Raw genomic sequence first — 20,089 nt, forward strand, 5'->3', positions numbered from 1 at the left:
TTTGAAAAGGATATGGGAGTTTTAGTGATCTAAAATCTCCACACTGTGTTTTTAATAATAAGACATAGCAAGTAAAAAAAAAAAAAAAAAAAAAAAAAAAAAAGCAATGTAATCTTGGGTTGTATTAATGTAGCCTTTAGAAATAGGACGGTGATCCCCCTTATGTCTATCCTGCACCATCAGAACACACATGGAATATTTTGCTCAATTCTGGCTGGAAATGTTTAGAAAACAAATGGATAAGTCGGAAAATATACAGAGAAGAATAAACAAGACAGCGAAGATCATTAAGTTCATGCCATCTGATAATGATAATGATGAGTTAGCATGACATTTTGGAAAGGCTAAGACTTGGTTTAAATCTTCCCTTTGGCGTATACCTACTATGTGTCCCTCTAAGCCATCCATTTTCTCAGGCAGGTATCTAAGGCTGCACATTGCACAATAATTACTCATCTGCATAGGTAGAGGGCATTTTCATCATGGGAATTCCTTATGCCAGTGAAAATATAGGTTTAAAAAATGAGTGAATGAATAAATAACAGTATCAATAAATCAGCCTTGGTCTTAAAATTGGCAAATCTCTTTACAAACAGCCTATTTTTCATGAGTATCAATTGATACTAGGGAAGTATAACGTAGGGGGAAAATGGAGGAAAGGGAAATGATAAATTTGTTCAAATAACTATCAATAAATCAACCTTAGTCTTAAACAGCATATTTGCCATATGAGTATCAATTGATACTAGGGAAGTATAACTTAGGGGGAAAATGTGGAAATGATAACTTTGTTCAAGTATCTGAAAGACTGCCAGGAGCATGAAGGATCAGACTCGTTCTCTTTGATCCTAGCAGGCAGAATGAAGGAAAAAATGGATAAAATTTCAAAAAAACCAATTTAAATTTAATGTCAGGAGAAACAATCTAACAATTAGTACTGCTCCTAAGTGAAAGGGGCTGTTTTGAGAAGTGATGGCAGCGGGCAGCTGGGTGGCACAGTGGAGAGGGCACTATCCCTGAATTCAGGAGGACCCGAGTTCAAATCTGGTCTCAGACACTTAACACTTCCCTAGCTGTATGACCCTGGACAAGTCACTTAGCCTCAGAAAAAAAAAAAAAAGAAGTAATGGCAATGACTTCCCTCACTGGAGATCTTATAGCCACTTTTAAGGTGTCCACTGAAATCTCTTCAAACTTTTTAATTATGTGAGCGCTTTGTTTTGTTCATTTTAGTTGGATCATGTCCTTTTACTGGTCCTGTATATTGCTGGGTACATTAATTCTTGATTATGGGATTGCTTTTCTCATTTGGAAATGTTTCTTTTTGTTGTTTTCTTGTTCTTTATTCAAGAAAATAAGAATTCCCTATTTAGAATTCGGAAAATGTTGAAGCAATTCAATGTTTGCATTAATTTTGGATCTTGTGGCCAAGGTTGGATTTTCTACATTCAGTATTTTATCATTTGGAAATTATGATATTTTGGCCTCTTCATTTATAATTTAATATCTTTATCCTCTCTTATTGTAAATATCACATTAGAATTTCTAGTACTATAACAAAACAAAAGTGGTGACTAAACACTCTTGATCTGTCCTTTTTTAGTGGGAATGTTTCTGATATTTCCCGACTGCATATTATGTTGACTTTATTTAAGGTAAATTACAGCTGATAAACTCTTACTTTATCTCATAAGCTCATAGATTTAGAACCAACTTAAGGCCTGAGTCCTGTTCCTTCCTTTTACAGGTGAGGAAACTCAGGTCCAGAGAAATAGTCTTGTTCAAGGTTACCCGGACTGCAAGTGACAGAGTGACTGGACAAAGGTACTAGGAGTTTCAGTTCTTGGAGGCAAAGATGTAAACTGCTTCTCTGAATGTTGATTCTTAACTAACACGAAGAACAGGGCTGAAAATGGAAGCAATGAGAACCTTTGTAGAAAGAAGAACCATTTTGCTGCCATTGAGTTGTGCTGTGAATAGTGGGTTTTTTAAAAGCTCAAAGAAATGATAGGTGCGATAGGGTCTGTCATGCTGAAAGGAAGAAAGCTCCAGAGGGAGGGGGGCTCTCAAATCTGACACTATGATCGTGAATGGTTTAGAAGATGACGTGGATTAGGGTGATGATGGGTTAGGTGATGAGGCAGGTTTAGGACTAAAAAATAAATGCAAACTTAAGTATTCCGATTGTTGCAGACTTTCTTGTCCTGGAATGGTACCTCCAATCATTGAGTAGTTGCAAGTGCGCCCCATCCCATGAGATGCCCAGCAGAGGAAATGTGACTGTGATGCATGATTTCCCAGCTTGCTTTGCTACAAGCCACAAGTCCTACAAGGGCAGAGGAGAATAAACAGATGCACAACCATGTGAGGGAGAGTTTTGAAGAGTCCCGTCAGGGCAGCCACACTCTTGCCAAGCTCTCAGTGCTCACCTGGGCCTGTACTTTACTCTACGAATAAGTAAATCCTTAGGGAGGCACAAGGAGGGCTAGATTTGGAGCCTGAGAAGGCTCTTGCAGCAAAGCCCAGCTCTGCTTCTCTCTATCTGGCTGACTTGGATCAAATTAGTCACTGGACCTAAAATCCTTTGCAACTGCAAATGTGACATTCAACTCACTGAGAATCATGGAGCTGGAAGGGAGCTCACAGGCCTCCCGGTGTGGCTGAGGCTCCTGGCAGTGACTTTTCCAAAGGTCATGTGGGCAGAGAAGCAGGACTTGAATCCAGGCCCTTTCAACCAGCTGGCTGGACTCTGTCTTGGTAACAAGCCTGCAACAGCTTGATGGTCATTCACTACCCTTTTCCTTCCAGGGGATCTCAGCCGCAATCTTTCTCCAAAGGTCTGTGCCAACAGGCGTTATTTAATGTTCTTTGCTCGGCTGTTTTATTACCTACCTTCTTTTTTTTCCAAATAGAAGGAGCCATTTAAAGAGATGAATACGGAGACTTTCCAGTTTTCCAAACTGCTTTTCTTAGAGCCCACCTCTGACACAGTAGTCACATAACCTCTTAAGGCCCCAGGCATCAATGCAGCACCAAAAGCTGCAAGACAGTTGCTCATTTGGTAAGAGGGAATTTACCACTGGGAGCTCCCTTCACCCATGAAACCATGGCTCTGACCCCCTAAATGTATGCATCAGCACCGGTCTGATCGGCCCAGAACGAGCACGGAGACGGGTACATCGGAGTACGCTGGAGACAGTGGCAGCAGACAGGAGGAAGCCCCAGTCTCCTCCTCCTCAGTCTCCCCTGGAACTGTTTTGAGCCCCTTCCAGTCTGGCCCCGGCCTGTGGCTGAGTCAGAGCTGTTTTCTGAGGGGGGAAGGAGGGTCCAGAGGACATCGGCTCCGGCTGTTACACAAGGAAGTTTGTGGAAAGGCGCCACGGTCCTTTGTGAATGGCACCAAGAACACTAAAGGCCAGAGTATTCTGAGGGGAGGGGAGAAGGTCTGTGTTTCTGATACGACAGCGGGCACACGCCCATCCAAAGTTCTCCGTGGCCGGCCCGGTCCTGGTAATGAGCTATGCCCTCGGAATGCATGGCCCGGTGGAGCAGATCAAAGAGCAACAAGAACCTGCCCATCTTTGCCCTATCTTTGCCCACAGTGCCTGGGAAAACCACTTGGCTTCCCTCCAGCCTCGGTTTCCTCATCTGAAAAACGAGGGGGCGATTCATCTTGAGCTTCTCTCGTGTCCCTTTCTTTCCATGGTCAGTCCCTGATCCTATAAATCCCTTTTAATTTTCATTTTTTAACAGTTTGATCCTTGGGTGTCACAGTCACTTCCTGTTACTCGCCCCTTCCCCTTGGAATATTTCCCAACAAAATAGAAAAATGCAATCCTTGACAAAGTGCAGCCACAGAGCATGCGCCGTTGCGGCCCGTAGCCCCTCGCCTCTAAGAGAGGAAGGTGCTGTCTATGTTGGATTAAGATGAGGGTCCTCAGGCTGCCTTTCCATGCTGCTTTGAGGTCATTTTGTATCAATTGCTTCACGCATCCACTAAGACTTAACTTCCTTAGTGGGACGGGCCATGTCCGAGTTACCGTGCCATTCCGTCCCCTGGCGGGCTCCTTCAGTAGCTCGTCCAGTCCCTAGTTGCCTACTTTGCTTCCAAGTGCTGCTCTGAATAGCTTCAAATTTACATAAAATTTACATATTTTAATTTTTATTCATATGTTAATATTTATATGAATTCAAATGTACAGAGGAGGCCTGGAGCTCCGAGAGCGCGTGGCTTATCCCAGCCCCACACAGTAGGTCTGTCCCCTTCCCCAAGGGCCCCAGAGGGGCTCGGCCTGTTGGCCCATCCCTGGGGGGCGGCTCCCCGCAGGTGCGCTTGCCTCCAGCAGAATGGGGCAGAGCAGCGTCGTTCTGGCTACCCCCTCATTCTCCAGCAGGTGGCACTGCGCCCCCGGGTTTTTGACCTGATCTTTCGATCAGTGGGCCTCTGGACCCGTATTTCCTTTTTCCTGCCATTCCTGTAGAATGCGCGCCTCCCTTCTCCGTGATCCTGACGCCCAAGCATTTCCTGAGCTCCGGTGTACCCAGCACACAGCTGGGTGGGATCCCAGTCCTGTCGCCGGGGCTCCCGCCCTCCTAGGGGGCTACATGATGCAGAGGGGGCCATGATGCTGCTCCAAGGGAGAAGGGGGTTACCCCCGGGGGGTGCAATCAGAGAAGGCCTCAAGGAGGAGATGGCGTTTGAGTTATCTTTAAAGAATGGCTGGAGGACGCCTCAGAGAGGGCTGGAGAGACGTGAACTGATGCTGAATGAGAGGAGCAGAAGCAGATCACTGTCCCCCGAAACAAGATTATTCAGTGCTCACTTCTGATGGACGCGGCTCTTCTCAAAGTGAGATGATTCAGGCCCGTTCCAATGGTCTTGTTGTGAAGAGAGCTGTCCACACCCAGAGAGGATTGTGGGAACTGAGGGTGGAGCTCACTCTGCATTCTTTTTTCCTTTTTGATTTGATTTTTCTTGTGCAGCTAGATAATCGTATAAAGCATTTTTTTTTTTTACCATGTTTAACATATATTGGATTACTTGCTATCTAGGGAAGAGGGTGAGGAAAAGGGAGGAAATTGGAACACAAGGTTTTTTGCAAGGGTTAATGTTGAAAAATTATCCATGCACATCCACATTTGAAAATTAAGAAGCTTTTAAAAAATGGCTGGGAATTCAGCATTAAATGGGTAGAGAAAAGGCCTCTTTTTCTTTCATAGGATGCCAGCATTAGAAATGGCAGGGGCCTTACAAGCACAGAGTTCAATTTAAAATTAGGGTAGTGAAGTCCAGGAGTCTCTTGGGGATCTCAATCTCCCTGTACCATCAGCCCTCAAAGACATTCTGTTAATCGCCCGCTGGATGCCTGGCACCCCTTTTGGTGCAAGGAATACAGAAACAGAATCCTAGCTGCCATGGGGCATACCCTCCATTGAAAGGTTATGATTACAAAGCAAGAGATTTGTAAATGAAAACTACCCACTAAGTAATACATCATTTCAGGAGGAGGACCTGGGGAGATCAGGAAAGACCCCACTAGGAAGTGACATCTGGGCTGTGTGTTTTGAAGCAACCTCAGGATTCTACCAGAGAGATCAGAAAGAGGGCATTCCTGGGACAGCAGACCTACCTATACAAAGGTGTGGAGGTGGGAGATGGAATGTAAGGGGAACAGCAGGCCAGTTTGAGTGGAATGGAGAATATGCAAAGAGATGCAGAATAAAACAGCTAGGGCAAATGAAATGGAATTCAGATTGTGAAAGATTCTAAATCCAGACGGAGGATTCTTTATTTTATTCTATAGTTAATAGGGAGCTATTGAAGATGCATGAGTAGGGGAGTAGGTTTTAGGAATAATGATTGGGCAGTTATGCATAGCTGGATAAGAAAGGAATTCAGGGCCTTTAGAGTACTTATTTCTATGGCAATTCAAACATTTTCTATTACATTTTAACATTATGGATCATATAGGGAAGTATCAGTGAAAGAGAGAAGAGTTGAGAGAACTGCTGCAAATGAAAGTCACTGATTGGAGTATCTCTTTGAAAGGTCAGTGTGTGGGAGAAGAGAAGGGGATGTTCACTCCAAAGGTCACTTGGCAGCAGAAAGTGGAAAATGTTCAGCTACAATTAGATTTTCTCACCTGCATTCAATATTTGTCAGCTCCTTCCCCCCACTTTATAGGATATTAATCTTTTTTTTTACATTTTAAAATTTTATAACTTTTTTCTTGACAGTACATATGCCTGGGTAATTTTTTACAACATTATCCCTTGCACTCCCTTCTGTTCTGAATTTTCCCCTCCTTCCCTCCACCCCCTCCCCTAGATGGCAGGCAGTCCCATACATGTTAAATGTGTTAGAGTATATCCTAGATACAATCTATGTGTGCAGAACCGAATTTCTTGTTACACAGGAAGAAGTGGATTCAGAAGGTAAAAATAACCTGGGAAGAAAAACAAAAATGCAAACAGTCTACACTCATTTCCCAGTGTTCCTTCTCTGGGTGTAGCTGATTCTGTCCATAGGATATTAATCTTATTACCAATAAAGCAGTGAACAGCTACCTGAATTCTGTAGAACATAAGCTGCTTGAGGAGCTGTTCCACTATTGTTTTTGTAGCTACATCAAGCTCAGTGCTTGATAATGTCATAAAAGTTGGTTGAATTGAATAAAATTGAATGAAATTCAATAAAATTGAATAAAACAACTGCAGTCGTTTCTGAGCAGACTCTGAATCCAGAGAGTTGAGGAGTTCAGGCCTTTGACATCTGGGCTGGAAGACCATATGTAGAACATAGGAAAAACCGTCCCCGGCTTCTTCTTCCCATTGAAATCTCTCCAGCTCCCAGTGAGGGGCTAGGTCACCAGGAAGCAGCTGATCACTTTTCTCTGTGGGGTTCCATCCACTGGTGTTCCTCCTAAGAGAGTATGGAGAAGCAGCAAGAATAATAGAAAAGATGCCCACAAATGGGGAGGCGCTCTTTCCCCTTGTCGGGCACACCCAGGAGCCCTCAGAAAAGTGGACCGGAATTTAAAATCCCATTCCAGTGAGGTACGTATATAGGGAAGTCTGGGGGGCTTCTGGCCTGGGAAGACCGCCTTTCACCTTAGTTCGAGTCAGAGTGAAGAACTGCCCATAGGAGAGTGGCTCCTTAGTTCAGCTGGGCTGGATGTTTTTGAGGTGCCGCATCTTGGCAGAGGGGTCCATCCATGACTTGGGGCTAGCAGGCTACTGGGCTGTTTCACTGGCTTCTCCCTGGGCCGTGGCCCCTGGCTCTGGTATTCTGGTTATCCAAGGGATCTCAGCTAGCTCTGATAATTCTCCCAGTTATGGGCACTTCTCTGGGCACTCAAAAGAACACTTCCCTGAAGTCCAGGGGAGGAGAAACAAAGACTAAGCCACCTATAAGGTGGTAGTGGGGGCGGGGGGAGTTTATGCAGCACTCAGTATTCCCAGCACTCTCCTCTCATCTTTTCTCCCAATTGACCAGAGAAGACAGCAAGAGATCTTATCCTCTAACCTTTGGGGTGAAATTAATTTCAGTGCCAAAAAAAAGTTAGCTATGATATTGTGTCTATAATCTGTGCAATATTTTATTCCCAACAGGATCCACTCACTGTTTATCTAAGACTTAACTGTCTTGTATTAAAAATTATACAAAAATATATTTTATACGTAACATATATATTACATATAAAAAATCTCAAGGTAAATATCACTAAACAAATTTAATTACGTTGATCATTAGTAAATTTCTGGCAAAATATTTTTCCTTTTATAAAGGTAGACTTTGCTTTTTAACAGTCTCAGCATGTGATACAAACACTTCTGCTGCGCAAGACAGTGACATGGAACCAGAGGGCCAGGGCCCTGAAAAGCAGTGATGGGAATGGGAAGGTCCCTGGCTTATTGGGCACACCAGAAATCGCTCAGGCTCCCCTAGGATCCAGAACCTGCCTCATACTGTGGCGGACACACAGCCGTGCTTTTCACCAGAATCATTCAGGAAGTCAAATGACTTCAAAACAGCCCTTGGTCACCACCCAGCCTTACCTGCCATTTTGCTAATCTTGGGAGGGAGTCTCCCCTCTTCTTAGAAGAAAAGACCATTTTAGCGGGATATGCTGGAAGGGACCCTTCATATGCAGTCAGAAGTCATGGGTTCAAATTCTGATTCATTGTGTGAGCCAAAGTGCTTAATTTTTTTGACTTTTGTTCCCTCATCTGTAAAATGGGATAATTGGGATTAAAAGTTAGCCAGGTCCTGCTCATATTACAAAGCAGGAAAATCTCACTCTCCAACCTTTAGAGTCATCCTGAAGAAAATAACTGCTCAATGTGGGCTCAGGATTACTTTCTGATCAATAGTAAATTTCTCCCCTTCTCGTGTATAACTCGGTATTTCTGGGCAGGTGATTCTTGGTTGTAACACGAGCTCCTTTGCTGTCTGGAATATCGTTTTAGAATTTCTAAACTGGATCGCATCGTTTTATTTGCTGGCAGTTGGAAGAGGACAGGACTAGCCACCGAGCAAGGAATAGTGATGTTTTGCAGAATGCTTTAAGGATGAAAGCCGGCTTGGAGAGGATTTTCTAGCCCAGCCCCACCCTCTCAGACTCCCCCCTCCCACCTGTGTTACTTCTTTTTATTAGACTGTAAGCTCCCTGAGGCCAGCGCCTGGCTCGTTTCTCGGTTTTGCTTCCCTGGTGTTTACCACCGGCTTAGCGCAGATTAAGTTCTAAATTAGCTGCTGTTATTGTGGGAAGGAGACTCGGCCCAGGCCTCCAGGCAGGGAGGCCCGGCCCAGGCCTCGGACTTTTCCTAGCTGGGTGACACTGGGCAAGTCACCTAAGCCAATTGCCTCAGCTTCCTCTTCGGTAATGAGCGGAGAAGAAATGCAGCGAGCTCTAGCGTCTCTGCCCAGAAAAGCGGGCCAGACCCGCACTCGCTGCCGTGTTGATGGCACCGCACAAAAGTAGAAATTTTCGGATGAATTTTTCTTCAGGTTCCGAACTTGGCAGGTGTAGCTGGCTCTGGCTCCTGGGTCGGGTGCTTCCCCCCAGGGCTTCTCCTTGTGGGAGACTCCGGATGGCGCGGAATGAAGTGCCGGGAACAGACCAAGGGGCATGCCCATGGATATTGCCCATTGGATCCTAATGTTTTACTTTGGATTGGCGGAGCAGCCAGAGCCGAGGGCGGCTTCACGAGGGCGGCTGGGGGGGCTCTGGACCGCCTCTCTGAAGCAGCGCTTCTGCCATCTCCCGGACTCCTTTGCTGATGACATCCGGGAGACACAATCCTGACTCCTCGGCCCTCCCCCCCCCCCCCAGGCCAGGCCACCATGTTTGCTAGGAGTCAGTTCTTTTCTTTTTTTGAGAAGGGAGATATTGGATTTAACATTTATTTTAGCATGTTTAATACATATTGGATTACTTGTCATCTAAAGGGGAGGGGGGGATTTGGAACCCAAGGTTTGCATTATCCATTCCTGTGTTTTGAAAATAAAAAAGCTTAAAAAAGAAGGGAGAATGGCACTGGAGCGTGGGGGGGGGGCGCTAACAAGGAGACTTCCAGGGTGGCCCTCAGAACCCGCGCCCCAGCGGAGGGGACTATCCGTCAGCCAGCGAGGAAGAACGCGGAGGCATCAGCGCTGTGGGAAGCGGGAGAAGTTTGAGAATCGGAGTCCGTCCTCCCTGAAGTGGGGGAGGGGGTTGTATTTGTGTTTTTGCTAAATATCCTCGAAGAAAAAGCAATGCGGGAGCGTGGACCGGGGCGCGGGGTGGGGGCGCACGGCCAGCGGGGGCTGGAGCTCCTGCAACCGCTGGGGAAGCATTAGCGCGACCCTCCCCTGCGAAGGGCGCGCGGAGCCATGCTGGCTTTGGCAGAACAAGCCGACACGGTTTGTACAAAGCTGCGCGGAGCTCCGGGCACCCGAGAGGCAGGGCCCGGGGAAGCCTCGATCGCGTGGGGCGGCCCTCCGGGGGTCCCCGCTGGACAGCGGCCGTCCGCTCCCGGCCGGGCAGCGACCAGCGGCTCAGCGGACTCGGAGGGGCGCCCACTGCGGGGGTCCGGGCAGCCCCTTTCCCACCTCGTGCGCCGGGCCGGAGCCGCGGGGAGGGTCAGAGCGGACCCCAGGAAAGCCCTGCGTGACTGACAGCTGGTCTTGGGACCCGGGCCGGAGTCCAGCCTCTGCCCGGGGACCCTAGGCGAATCCGAACCTCAGGGGGCCTCAGTTTCCTCATCTGTAAAAAGGGCCGGACCGATGCTTCACGTCCCGCCTGCTTGTCCTCTACCTAGAGGGAGGGAGCCCCCGAGAAGCATTTATTGAACCCCTTCTGTGTGCCGGCCGGGTCCAGAGACAAAGGGCCCCTCGCTTCCCCCGGGCAGGCCTACGTTAATGTATCTTCCTTTTCGTAGGGGACCCCTCCCCGCTCTCCCGGGAGGGAAAGGGGCGGGAGCTACGTGCTTCAACTCAGCCAGTGCTCCGGCCCCGAACACGGCCCCCAGCTGAGGAAGGGGAAGGCGAGAAGAGCGGCCTGGACATCCGCCGCCCTCACACCCCACGTGACACTACCCCCGAAAGTAGTTCGGCTGGACTGGTGTATTCTTCCACTTCCCTCCGCCTCCTCGGAAGCCCGACTCAGCCCCGCCCTCCTGCGGAGCACGCGCACTGTAGCCAGCCGGCCATAACTCGGCGCGGATCTTCACCGCGTTCCGGGCCGGGTTTTCCCAGCCGCCTCCAGGGGGCGGAGACTGGACAGGATCTGGGAGAAGTAACGTGGAAAGGGAGGCAGGGGTTATCTCCAACGTACCGCCGCCTACTTTCTCCCCTAGGGGGAAACGCGGAGGAGGGGCTTCAGCTCGCGAAGTCCTCGGGAAAGTGGGGGAGCTTATTATTGGCGGGGTCCTTGATCGGGGACGCCCGAGGGAAAGTGGGGGGCACCGAGGGAGGAAGGGGAGGAGATTCGGTTCTCACGACGTGGGAGGGGGACACCCGGCGGGGAGCCAACTTGTATGGGAGGGGGCGCAGCCCGGAGACACAATGGGGGGTTGTTCTCCGGGGGAAGACTGACACTTGGCGGCGGCGACGCTGGCGAGTCTGGGGGGGATTTCTTGGCAGGTCTTCCCCCACCCCCGGCACGGGAGTGAGTGGGGCGGGGGTCTCAGAGGCTGCGCTAGTAGAACCCCTCCTCCCATCCTTAGGGTGAGTGGAAGGAGCAGAGAAAGGAAAGAAAAAGGGGGGGAGAGTCCTCCCTGCCCGTGAGGCCGGCCCCGGCTCCTAAAGGATGTCCGGCCCTCGGCTCGCAAGGCATCCCACAAAAAAGCGGGCACGGGGGAGAGATCAGGCTCAGGTGCAAAGAAGAGGCCCCTGGGGGTCTCAGCTACAGCCTTTTACCACTCTCACCCTCCCCAGGTCAGCCCTGGGTCCCCAGCCAGCGACACAGCCGATCGTGCGCACGAACGGGGTCAGCGAGGCTGGCCGGACACCTGGCCGCTCAGCCCTCCTCTGCCCCGCCACCCCATCTTCTTCCCCTTTCACAGCACTCTCCCCCTCCCCATCGTTCCTTCCTCTCCTCCCCATTACGTCTCTCCCCACCTTCTCCCTTCCTCCAAAAAAAAGGCTCCCCTCCCCCATATTCTCCCCTAGTTTCGCTCCCTCTCCCCCTCTTTTTCCCGTGGCAGGCGGTGATGTGGCGGAACTCTTTGTACGCAGCGGCGGGATACGACGTGGAGTCATTTTCGTGCAGAGTTGCGCTAGGCAAAAAAAAAAAAAAAAAAAGGAGGGAGGTGAGGGGCGGAGTTTTGCGCTGCGCTAGCGGACTGCTGCGCCGCCGGAGGCTCGGCCGGGCCCGGCTCGACGTACGGGGGCGGGACCATGGAGCGGGGGCGGGACTCCGACAGCTTAGGGCCAAGCAGGGCGCAGGCGCATAGGGGCGGAGCCTCGGTCTGGGAGCCGGCCCTCGGGGGCGTTGCCAGGGCTCGGGGGCGAGGCTTGACGCAGGGCGGAGCAGGGCGCAGGCGCGCGGGACCGAGAGTCGAGGGCGGGGCGGGGTCCGGGGGCCGAGTCGGAGACTCAGGGGTGTGGCGAGTCTCCGAGCGGGGCTGCGCGCAGGCGCACGGGTGAGGGGGCGGGCCGTGGAGGCGGGCCTCCGCCTCGGTGGGCCGTGTCCCGGCGCAGGGCGGTGCAAGGCGCAGGCGCAGGCGTGCGGGCCGGCCGCGGCTCCCTCCCGGGCGCGAGCTGCCTGGTGTCTCCCGTCGGAAGCTGCGGCCGCCGCGGCCATGATGGCAACCGAGTGAGCTCCGCGCCCGCCGCTGCAAGCCGCCTGCGAGGCCCTGCCGGCCGGCGAGGCGACGCGAGGCGGGACGAGGCGGGACGAGGCGGAACGAGGCGGAGCGAGAGGAGGCGAAGCGAGGCGAGGCGCGGCGCGGCGAGGCGAGGCGGGGCGAGGCGAGGTGGCCCCGGCGGCGATGCGAGACGGCGGCGGCCGCGGCCCCGAGCCCCGCTCTGCGCCCCCGGCCCCGGCTCCGGCCTAGGCCGGCGCTCCCGCCGCGGGGCCCCGAGCGGCGGCAGCCCCGGCCCTCCCCTCCTCCACCACGGCGGCGGCGGCCCCGGCGGCGCCCCCCCCCGGGCCTCGGGCCGCCGCGCCGGAGCCGCGCCTCGGCCTCGTCCTCCTCGTCGCCGTCGTTCTCGTCCGCCGCCGGGGCCGCGGCCGCCGGGCCCCCCGCCCCTGGGGCAGTCTTCTGCAGCGCGGACCGCGTCGCCTGATCGCCCGCCCGGGCCTGCCGCGGCTGCGGGCCCGGCCCCGGCCGCGCCGCGGGCCCCCGCGGGGCCCCGAGGAGCCGCACCCGCCGCGCCCGCGCCCTCCGCCGGGCCCGCCGGGGCAGCCTCCGGGGCCGCCGCCGGGCCCGCCGCCGCGCCTGCCGCACCCGCAGCACCCGCTCCCGCGGGCCCAGGCCCAGGCCCAGGCGCCGGGCCGCGCCGCGGGCAGAGGCCCAGGTCGGGCGCCCGGCTGCTGAGCAGGCCCCGCGGCCGCCGCGCGGGCCGCCTCCGTCCGCCCGCCGCCGCCGTCCCTCCCCCAGCGGCCCCCAGACATGACAGCCATCATCAAGGAGATCGTGAGCAGAAACAAAAGGAGATACCAAGAGGATGGATTCGACTTGGACTTGACCTGTATCCTCCCCTCCCCCTCCGGGGACGCGCCCCCCGGGGTCAAGGCCAGGGTCCCCCCCCACCCCCCAGTGGCTTCCTCGGGGGCCTTTGTCCCGGTGCTCCGGGCAGAAGGCGCTGGGTTAGCGAGCCCAGAGCCGGCTCCCGCGGGGACCTACCTGGGAACTGCAAGCACGGAGGCCCGCCTGCCAGGGCGCTCTGGGCCTAGGCCCTACCTAGATCGAGGGTCTGGAGAGGAGACAGAATTAGGCTTGATCGGCCCACGATTGCATCAGAATCTTGCAGGGATTGTTTCTAGGCCCCGGTTTGCCTTGATGGATGGCTGAAACTGAGTCGAGGGTCCGAGGGGCTCCTCAGCCCGCGTCCCTGGGGGTAAAGAGGAGATGCAGTGCCCCCACCCCCACCCCCCTTTTGTGCCGGAGAACCAAATTAATTATCCTTCTGAGCCGGGTTTAGTAGTTTGGCCAAGTTTTAAATGATTAGTGCTGTAATCAACCCTATAAGGCCGATACTTATCTGAGGTCTTTGTTAAATGTGGATTTTTTTTTTCCTTCTCATGGGAGGCTGCAATGTCGGGTAAGGCATAAAATTAACTGCCCAAGCGCGTTTTAAGTGCATCTATATCCCTAATGGTGATGATGTCAAGGAGATCAGTGGGCATTCTGGGTCTTGAATAGTTTATTGTAAAGGTGAAATTTAACAGTTGCTGGAAATTTTAAGTATTAATGAGCTCAGGCTTAGCATTGGCAAGATTTATTTTTTCGGGCCTCCTGGCATCTGAGAGGTACCGCTAATTTTGATTTCCACCTTTAGTGAGGCAAAAAAAATGTGGTTCGATTTTTTCGAGTTAACATGGCCCGGAAGAGCTGGTAAGAGTGTCAGCGTGCCCATTTTGAATTGAGTTTGATTCATTGTTAAGGCTTTTACTATTTCAGTGGACCGAGGCAATTTATTGACTTAAGAGAAATCAAGAATTTTCGCTGAGACTTTGCTCTGTCAAGATTATGCTCAGGCCTTTGCATTCAAAAGAGGCCATCCGAGCACTGTACTGTCATCCCTGTAGTTGGGGTTTTGACCAAGCTTGGGAATTCTTTCTTTTCCTTATTTGCAACCTCATGAAAAATACACTTTTTGACTTAACAATTCATTGTTCCCTTGGTATGTATGTATGAAGTATAATTTAAATTAATTCGAATTTTGATGGTCAGATGATTGGAGCATTTTGGTATAAGTGTAATAGGAAACCATATGGATGGAGTTAAACTGATAGGGAGAGGGCTTTTTTTTTTTTTTAATTAAAAAATCAGTAGTTGTGCAACCTTGGAAACAACCAAGTATCTTTCTATATAAAAGTTTTAAGGTAGCATAAATGACAAAGCATGATATATTTTAGCAGAATATTCTTCCTTAAAAACTATCAGTAATTTTCAGGTAAATATTAAGTGGGGAGAGTGACATGTAAATTACCTTTTTATGTGAAAAAGTTTGGAGAAGAATATAACAGAAATTGTTTTCTAAAGAATTTAGTTCCCTTTCATATTTGCTATATTTCAACTTTTGCCTTTTTCTACTGCATTATTAAAATTTTATATTAATTTTTATGCCAGCTAAATGTAAGCATACAGGTGTTTTGTTTTTCTTAAGAACGTAGGCACATGTTTTGTTAAAGGAAATTGCTAAACATAGATGAAAATAATATATATTCCTATTAGGTTCTTAACTTGGTACTTATGTTGTAGTTTTGAAAATTTAAGTGACTTCATTGATTAAGTGTCATAGACACATTTGAACTGGATAGGACTGTCTAGGAGTCAGTGGCTCATTGCAACTTTTATTTTGTAACTTATTTTTACCAGCAATTCATTTTTGGAGTCAGATTTTTATAGTGGTTATCTGAGAACTAGGAGGAGAAACTTTTCCTAATTAAATGCTTTTAGTGAGCTTTTTAGACTCTTAAAAATCACTAAAATGATGTCAGCTTTCAAATTGTGTTGTCTTCAAAATTTATACTTGATTTAATAAATTATGAACCTTTGAAGGATTATCTAAATGACATCTATATAGTCATTTTGAAGATCTCTTAGCAGGTTTTGATGTGAACAGTAAAATGTTCTTAGAGGGATGAAATATAATTTTCCTGTGGTCAGCTACTTTCTGTAACTATACATAAAATTTATGCAACTTAAAAAGCAATCACTAAAGCAAAAAAAAAAAATCATTGAAAGCTTTTATTCTCAACAATTTTTGACACCAAAAAAATGTACTTGCTTTCACTGTCAGTCAAATCAGCAAACATTTATGAAGGCTCCTCAGTATGTGGGGCTGGGGTTTTATAGGGGCAAGTGAAGCTGACTGAGCCCTGGAGGAGCTTATCTTCTTAGCAGTCTTCACTTGACCAGTTCTATTTCTGATTGTTGTGAGAAAATTGAAGTGAAAAGTAAGGGAGATATTAACACTTTCTGAGCAACTGTAGTGTCTTTTAAAAGAAAAAAGTGGCCTCAAGTTGAATCTATGCAAAGTAGAGAAATTCTTATTTCCTGAAAAAAATTAAATTTTATTTTAAATTTAGAAACATTTATATTGTCTTCCAATTCCCTCTCCACTGAAGGAGAAAAAAAGGAAAACAAAAGCCTTATAACAAGTATATATAATCAATCAAAACATTTCTTCTTGGCCTTGTCCAAAATTGCCTGTGCCCTTCTGCATCTTTGAGTCCATCGTGACAGGGAGTGGCTACCATCTTTATGATAGGACTTCTGGAATCATGGCTTAACATTGCATTATTTAGAATAGTGGAGGAAAAGTAAATCGTTAATGAAAGGATTTTTCCTCCATACAGGGCGATTACCCTAGTGTGCATTTCAATTTTTTTTTTTTAATCATTTAAATTTTTTGAGATTAAATTGAGCTTGAGCAAGTTTAATCAAGTCGCTTATCCAAAAGTACAAACTAGAGCATAGAATGTAATGTGGGAGAATAGAGGCCCTTTAGGAGAGTATAACATTTTAAGGCTTTATTTGCATCTTCTAAAAGTCAGCTCTGAACAAGAATTCATATCCACACAGTAATATTCTGAAGTGACTGTCAAATGAATGTTTTTCTTTGGTTGGATTTTTGGGGGACTACCTAACCCTTAAAGTTTGAAATCCATTACTGCCCATTATTTTCCTCTTGTATAACTTGGTCACCTAGTAATTTTTTACAGCTATTTCACAAGTTTTGTTACCCCAACTTTATCCATGAATAAAGAATTGAAGAAATAGATAGGCTGTCATTTACAGTGTTATATTTCATAAAGAGGAAGTTAGTTTCACTGTAATTAATTTCTAATTTTTTTGTTTGACATTTGTGAAATAAGATTTAAACTGTTTTAAAGTACTTATACTATGTGAAGATTAATAAGTGATTAAATTTTTATTTTTATATATATGGAAGTGATGTGAGCCAGTTTTAATAGATAATAAGAAAACTTTTAAAACTTCAGATTATGTAATAATTTTATTATGAATATTGGGTAACCTAGTAGTGTTTTGAATTGACATTTTATATATATAAAATGAAGGTTTTTTCATGAAAGGCAAAAGCCAGTTAAATGGCTTACTTTTGATTTTAACGTAATCTCAGAAAGCTTTCAATTTCGTGTATAACTATGTTTTAAAATGTGCTCATTTTTAAATATCCTTCACTTTTGGTTCATGTGCATTTGATGAGAGAACTTTTTTCCTAGAAAGCAAAATTTTTTTGAGAAGGTATTGAGTATGGGAAAGACTTGGGTGCTAGGAATTCTGGAGATCCTTCCCAACTGTGTGTAGCATTTCTGTGTGAAAATGTCTGTTTTGTGAAGTTACTAATATTCCATCTTATATTTTTACTGTTTAAACTTTCCTTAGTACAAGCAAAAGTGCAACATAATTTGCCCTAATTTTTATGGAAAATAATTTTTGTTGCATTTGAGTTTTTTTGTGCTTCATGCATCATGTTCTATCATTATGACTCGTGATTATTTAGGACATAGAAAGCATTAATTAAAAAAATTATCTAATATTTAAAATATTTTGAGACTGAATAAAATTAGTTTGTATGGACAGGTTGTGCAAAATAGCATCCTTGGCTTATATTACCTTTCCTCTTCCAGTGCAGTCTGTAGCAAGAGAATTGTGTGGCCTAGTCCTGTCACAGAGCCAGAGGAAATAGGCAAAATTCATGCTTGGAGAATATAATAGAAATGTTAATTCTTCAACTTCCCACTGAGCTTCTGGTATTGGTATTGCTTTTGGTGGTTGCTGTTCTGTTCTGATTTACTAGTGGCTTTGTAGAAAGTAGTTTTGACCTGAAAACATTGACTTGGAAAAATAAGATGTTTTGATATTGTGTTGGAATTTGATGAAATGACCAAAATTTGTGATATGTATTGATGACTTTGGTCATTGACTTTTATAAAGGTTATATGACTGCCATGGCCTCTCTCCTCCATATCATCATAGAAAAGTTTTTATTTGTAGGAATTTTCTTTGTAGATAATGTATCTAAATGCAATAGCTGCCTAGTTTTTTCAAAATACTTTTCAGTTTATAAAAAAAAAAATTGGAAATGACAAATATATTGGCCATGACCATTTACCATTTCTCCAATTTATATATATATATATTTTTATTACATGTAGGCCAGAAAGCAGCAGTTTGGTTCCTTTGAAATTTATATTAGATTTATTTTTTTTTTAGAGCATCATATATTATCTAAATTTAAATATGAGGGCAAGTTTGACAAATGCTCAAGGTTAGCCTTCATTTTGACTAGTGAGAGCAACGTTGTCCATTTCTATCTAAAAGCTGACTGATCTTAAAATGCCAGTTAGAGATGGAACAAACTTTCCAGTAAGGCCGAAATGCCATCTGGTCCAGCATTTAGGAAAAGACATTCTTCATCTGTCCCTGGTGTGGAAAATTAGAATGCTTTGGACTCTGTTGGCAGTCCAGGAATGAATGATAATTCTTCCTGTAGTTTGGTACCTTTGCGTAGGAGAGTGATGTTTTTGTCACTCCTACTTTGGAATCTATCTGATTTTGAAGAGCTAATCATTTGTCATTCAATGCAAGCTAGTTCTTCAGAGCCAAGAAAAGCCTTAACTGTTGAAAAATTTTAATATTTAGATAAATTCTCATGTTTGGAAGTTAGTAATCTTTATTTTTCATAACAATATAAAACTTTAAAATTGATAACTTGAATCTTTTAGTATCTTAAACTTTAATTGTTTGGGATTATATTTAAGGTATATACTTGAGTCATTGGAAAAATTCTTTAATTTAGGAAATGTTAAAATTTTACTTAAATTCCAAGTTAACTTTGTATTTTTTAAAATAAAGGATTGAAGCCAGAATTTTCATGTGCTAATCAGTATTTGTACTTCTTAGTGCTGTGTTGGTTTTTGTTTTTTTAATTGCTCCATCAAAAAAGATGGAGAGTTTAGGATTCCAAAGAAAGCTATTCATAGCTTTGGAGAGAGAGGGAAGAGAGAGAGAGAGAATCTGTAGATCGTTTTTGATTAAAATATGAATAATTTGTATGTACAATTTTCCTTTAGCATATTGTAATGCTGTGCTATATGCTATTGTAGAAATGTCTAATAACTCATTTGGTGTCCTTTCTTTCAATTTAAAAAAAAATTTCCAGATAGCATTTAGTATCTTCAGTAAACTTCACTGTGAGTGAATGTAATAACTATTACCTTAAGGTTTAATTTGAGCAGTCCAGTGGAAAACTCAGAATGTGTTAATGTGGAAAGTAAACTGGAAGCTTGTAAACGTTTTATTTCAAGAAAGTCTTTGGTTTTGATTAAAATCATGTAGTTCTTAGAGCACCAGCCCTGAAGTCAGGAGGACCTGAGTTCAAATGTGGTTTTAGACACTTAACACTTCTTAGCTGTGTGACCCTGGGCAAGTCACTTAACCCCAGTTGTCTTAGCCAAAAAAAAAACCAACCCACATAATTCCTCTCTAAACAAAAATTACTTTTGTATTAAAATAGTATATGTCAAAAATCTAGGTGTTAAGTAGAGATTTTTTTGAATATCTAAAATCATAATGGTTGTGAGAATATTTACATTATTTGAGGCTATACTAATGTATCACGGGAATCTAACATTAGGTATGAAACCTTATGCTATAATTTTGATCTTCATTTTGCAATTTGTCATGCTCGCTAATAGAATCCTGGAACTTAGATATGGAAAGGAAGACATTAATCAGTGAGCAATAACTTACCTTCACAGCTTATCTTTTTGAAAACATTTATCCAAGAAGTAATGGTTAGAGGGAATTGGGGAGTAAATTTCTAGTGTTTTGCTGTGAGTGGAAGCTTGCTTGTACGGAGTCAGTCCTTATTTAAATGCCTTTCTGTGTAAAAATGAACTTGTGATTGGGTACACTGATTTTTTTTCTTTGCTAATATCTATCCTAGTGAAGTTGTTTTGTTGATTTGTTTCTTTGAAGCATAGAATTTGTAGAATTTTTTCTGGTGGTTACAAGTACCTATAAGATAATATGATGAACAGGTCACATTTTCCCTTTTCTGTGTGCCATTTGCCTTATTACTTATCAAAGTTCTGTGCTTCCTTGTGGCATCAGAACAATTTTACTTTTCTGCTTTTAGGATTAAATTGACTTGTTATAATATAAAAAATTTAAAGGAAAAAAATGTTTCTGTCCCCTGATTTGTCTTTAAAGGGGATATTAATAGAATTCCATGGTTCTAACTTTAGTTCTTCTCTAATGCTAAAAGTAAAAGTTGATGAAAAATGATGAAAGGATCATAAAGGGTAGCTCTTATTTTATTTATTTATTTATTTATTTATTTGTTTTTGATGGGCCTGGTTTTCCCAGTTAAGAATGAACAGAATTGGGGGTACAGTGGATAGAG

General features: G+C 45.9%; 1 protein-coding gene and 1 long non-coding RNA gene across 2 annotated transcripts in view; both read left to right on the forward strand.

Moving 5' to 3' along the window:
• LOC141559048 (uncharacterized) overlaps positions 1-2,178 on the forward strand; it is a 7,986-nt gene extending 5,808 nt beyond the window's left edge. The window contains exon 2 of the long non-coding RNA XR_012487208.1: positions 1,748-2,178. This is a non-coding gene — a long non-coding RNA (uncharacterized LOC141559048). The remainder of the gene's footprint in view (positions 1-1,747) is intronic.
• A 10,806-nt stretch (positions 2,179-12,984) lies between these two features.
• PTEN (phosphatase and tensin homolog) overlaps positions 12,985-20,089 on the forward strand; it is a 69,607-nt gene continuing 62,502 nt past the window's right edge. The window contains exon 1 of the mRNA XM_074297082.1: positions 12,985-13,177. Coding sequence (XP_074153183.1) covers positions 13,099-13,177 — 79 coding nt within the window. The 5' untranslated portion in view covers positions 12,985-13,098. The remainder of the gene's footprint in view (positions 13,178-20,089) is intronic.

The sequence above is a fragment of the Sminthopsis crassicaudata genome, chromosome 2, assembly GCF_048593235.1.
Source record: "Sminthopsis crassicaudata isolate SCR6 chromosome 2, ASM4859323v1, whole genome shotgun sequence".
Lineage (NCBI taxonomy): Eukaryota > Metazoa > Chordata > Mammalia > Dasyuromorphia > Dasyuridae > Sminthopsis > Sminthopsis crassicaudata.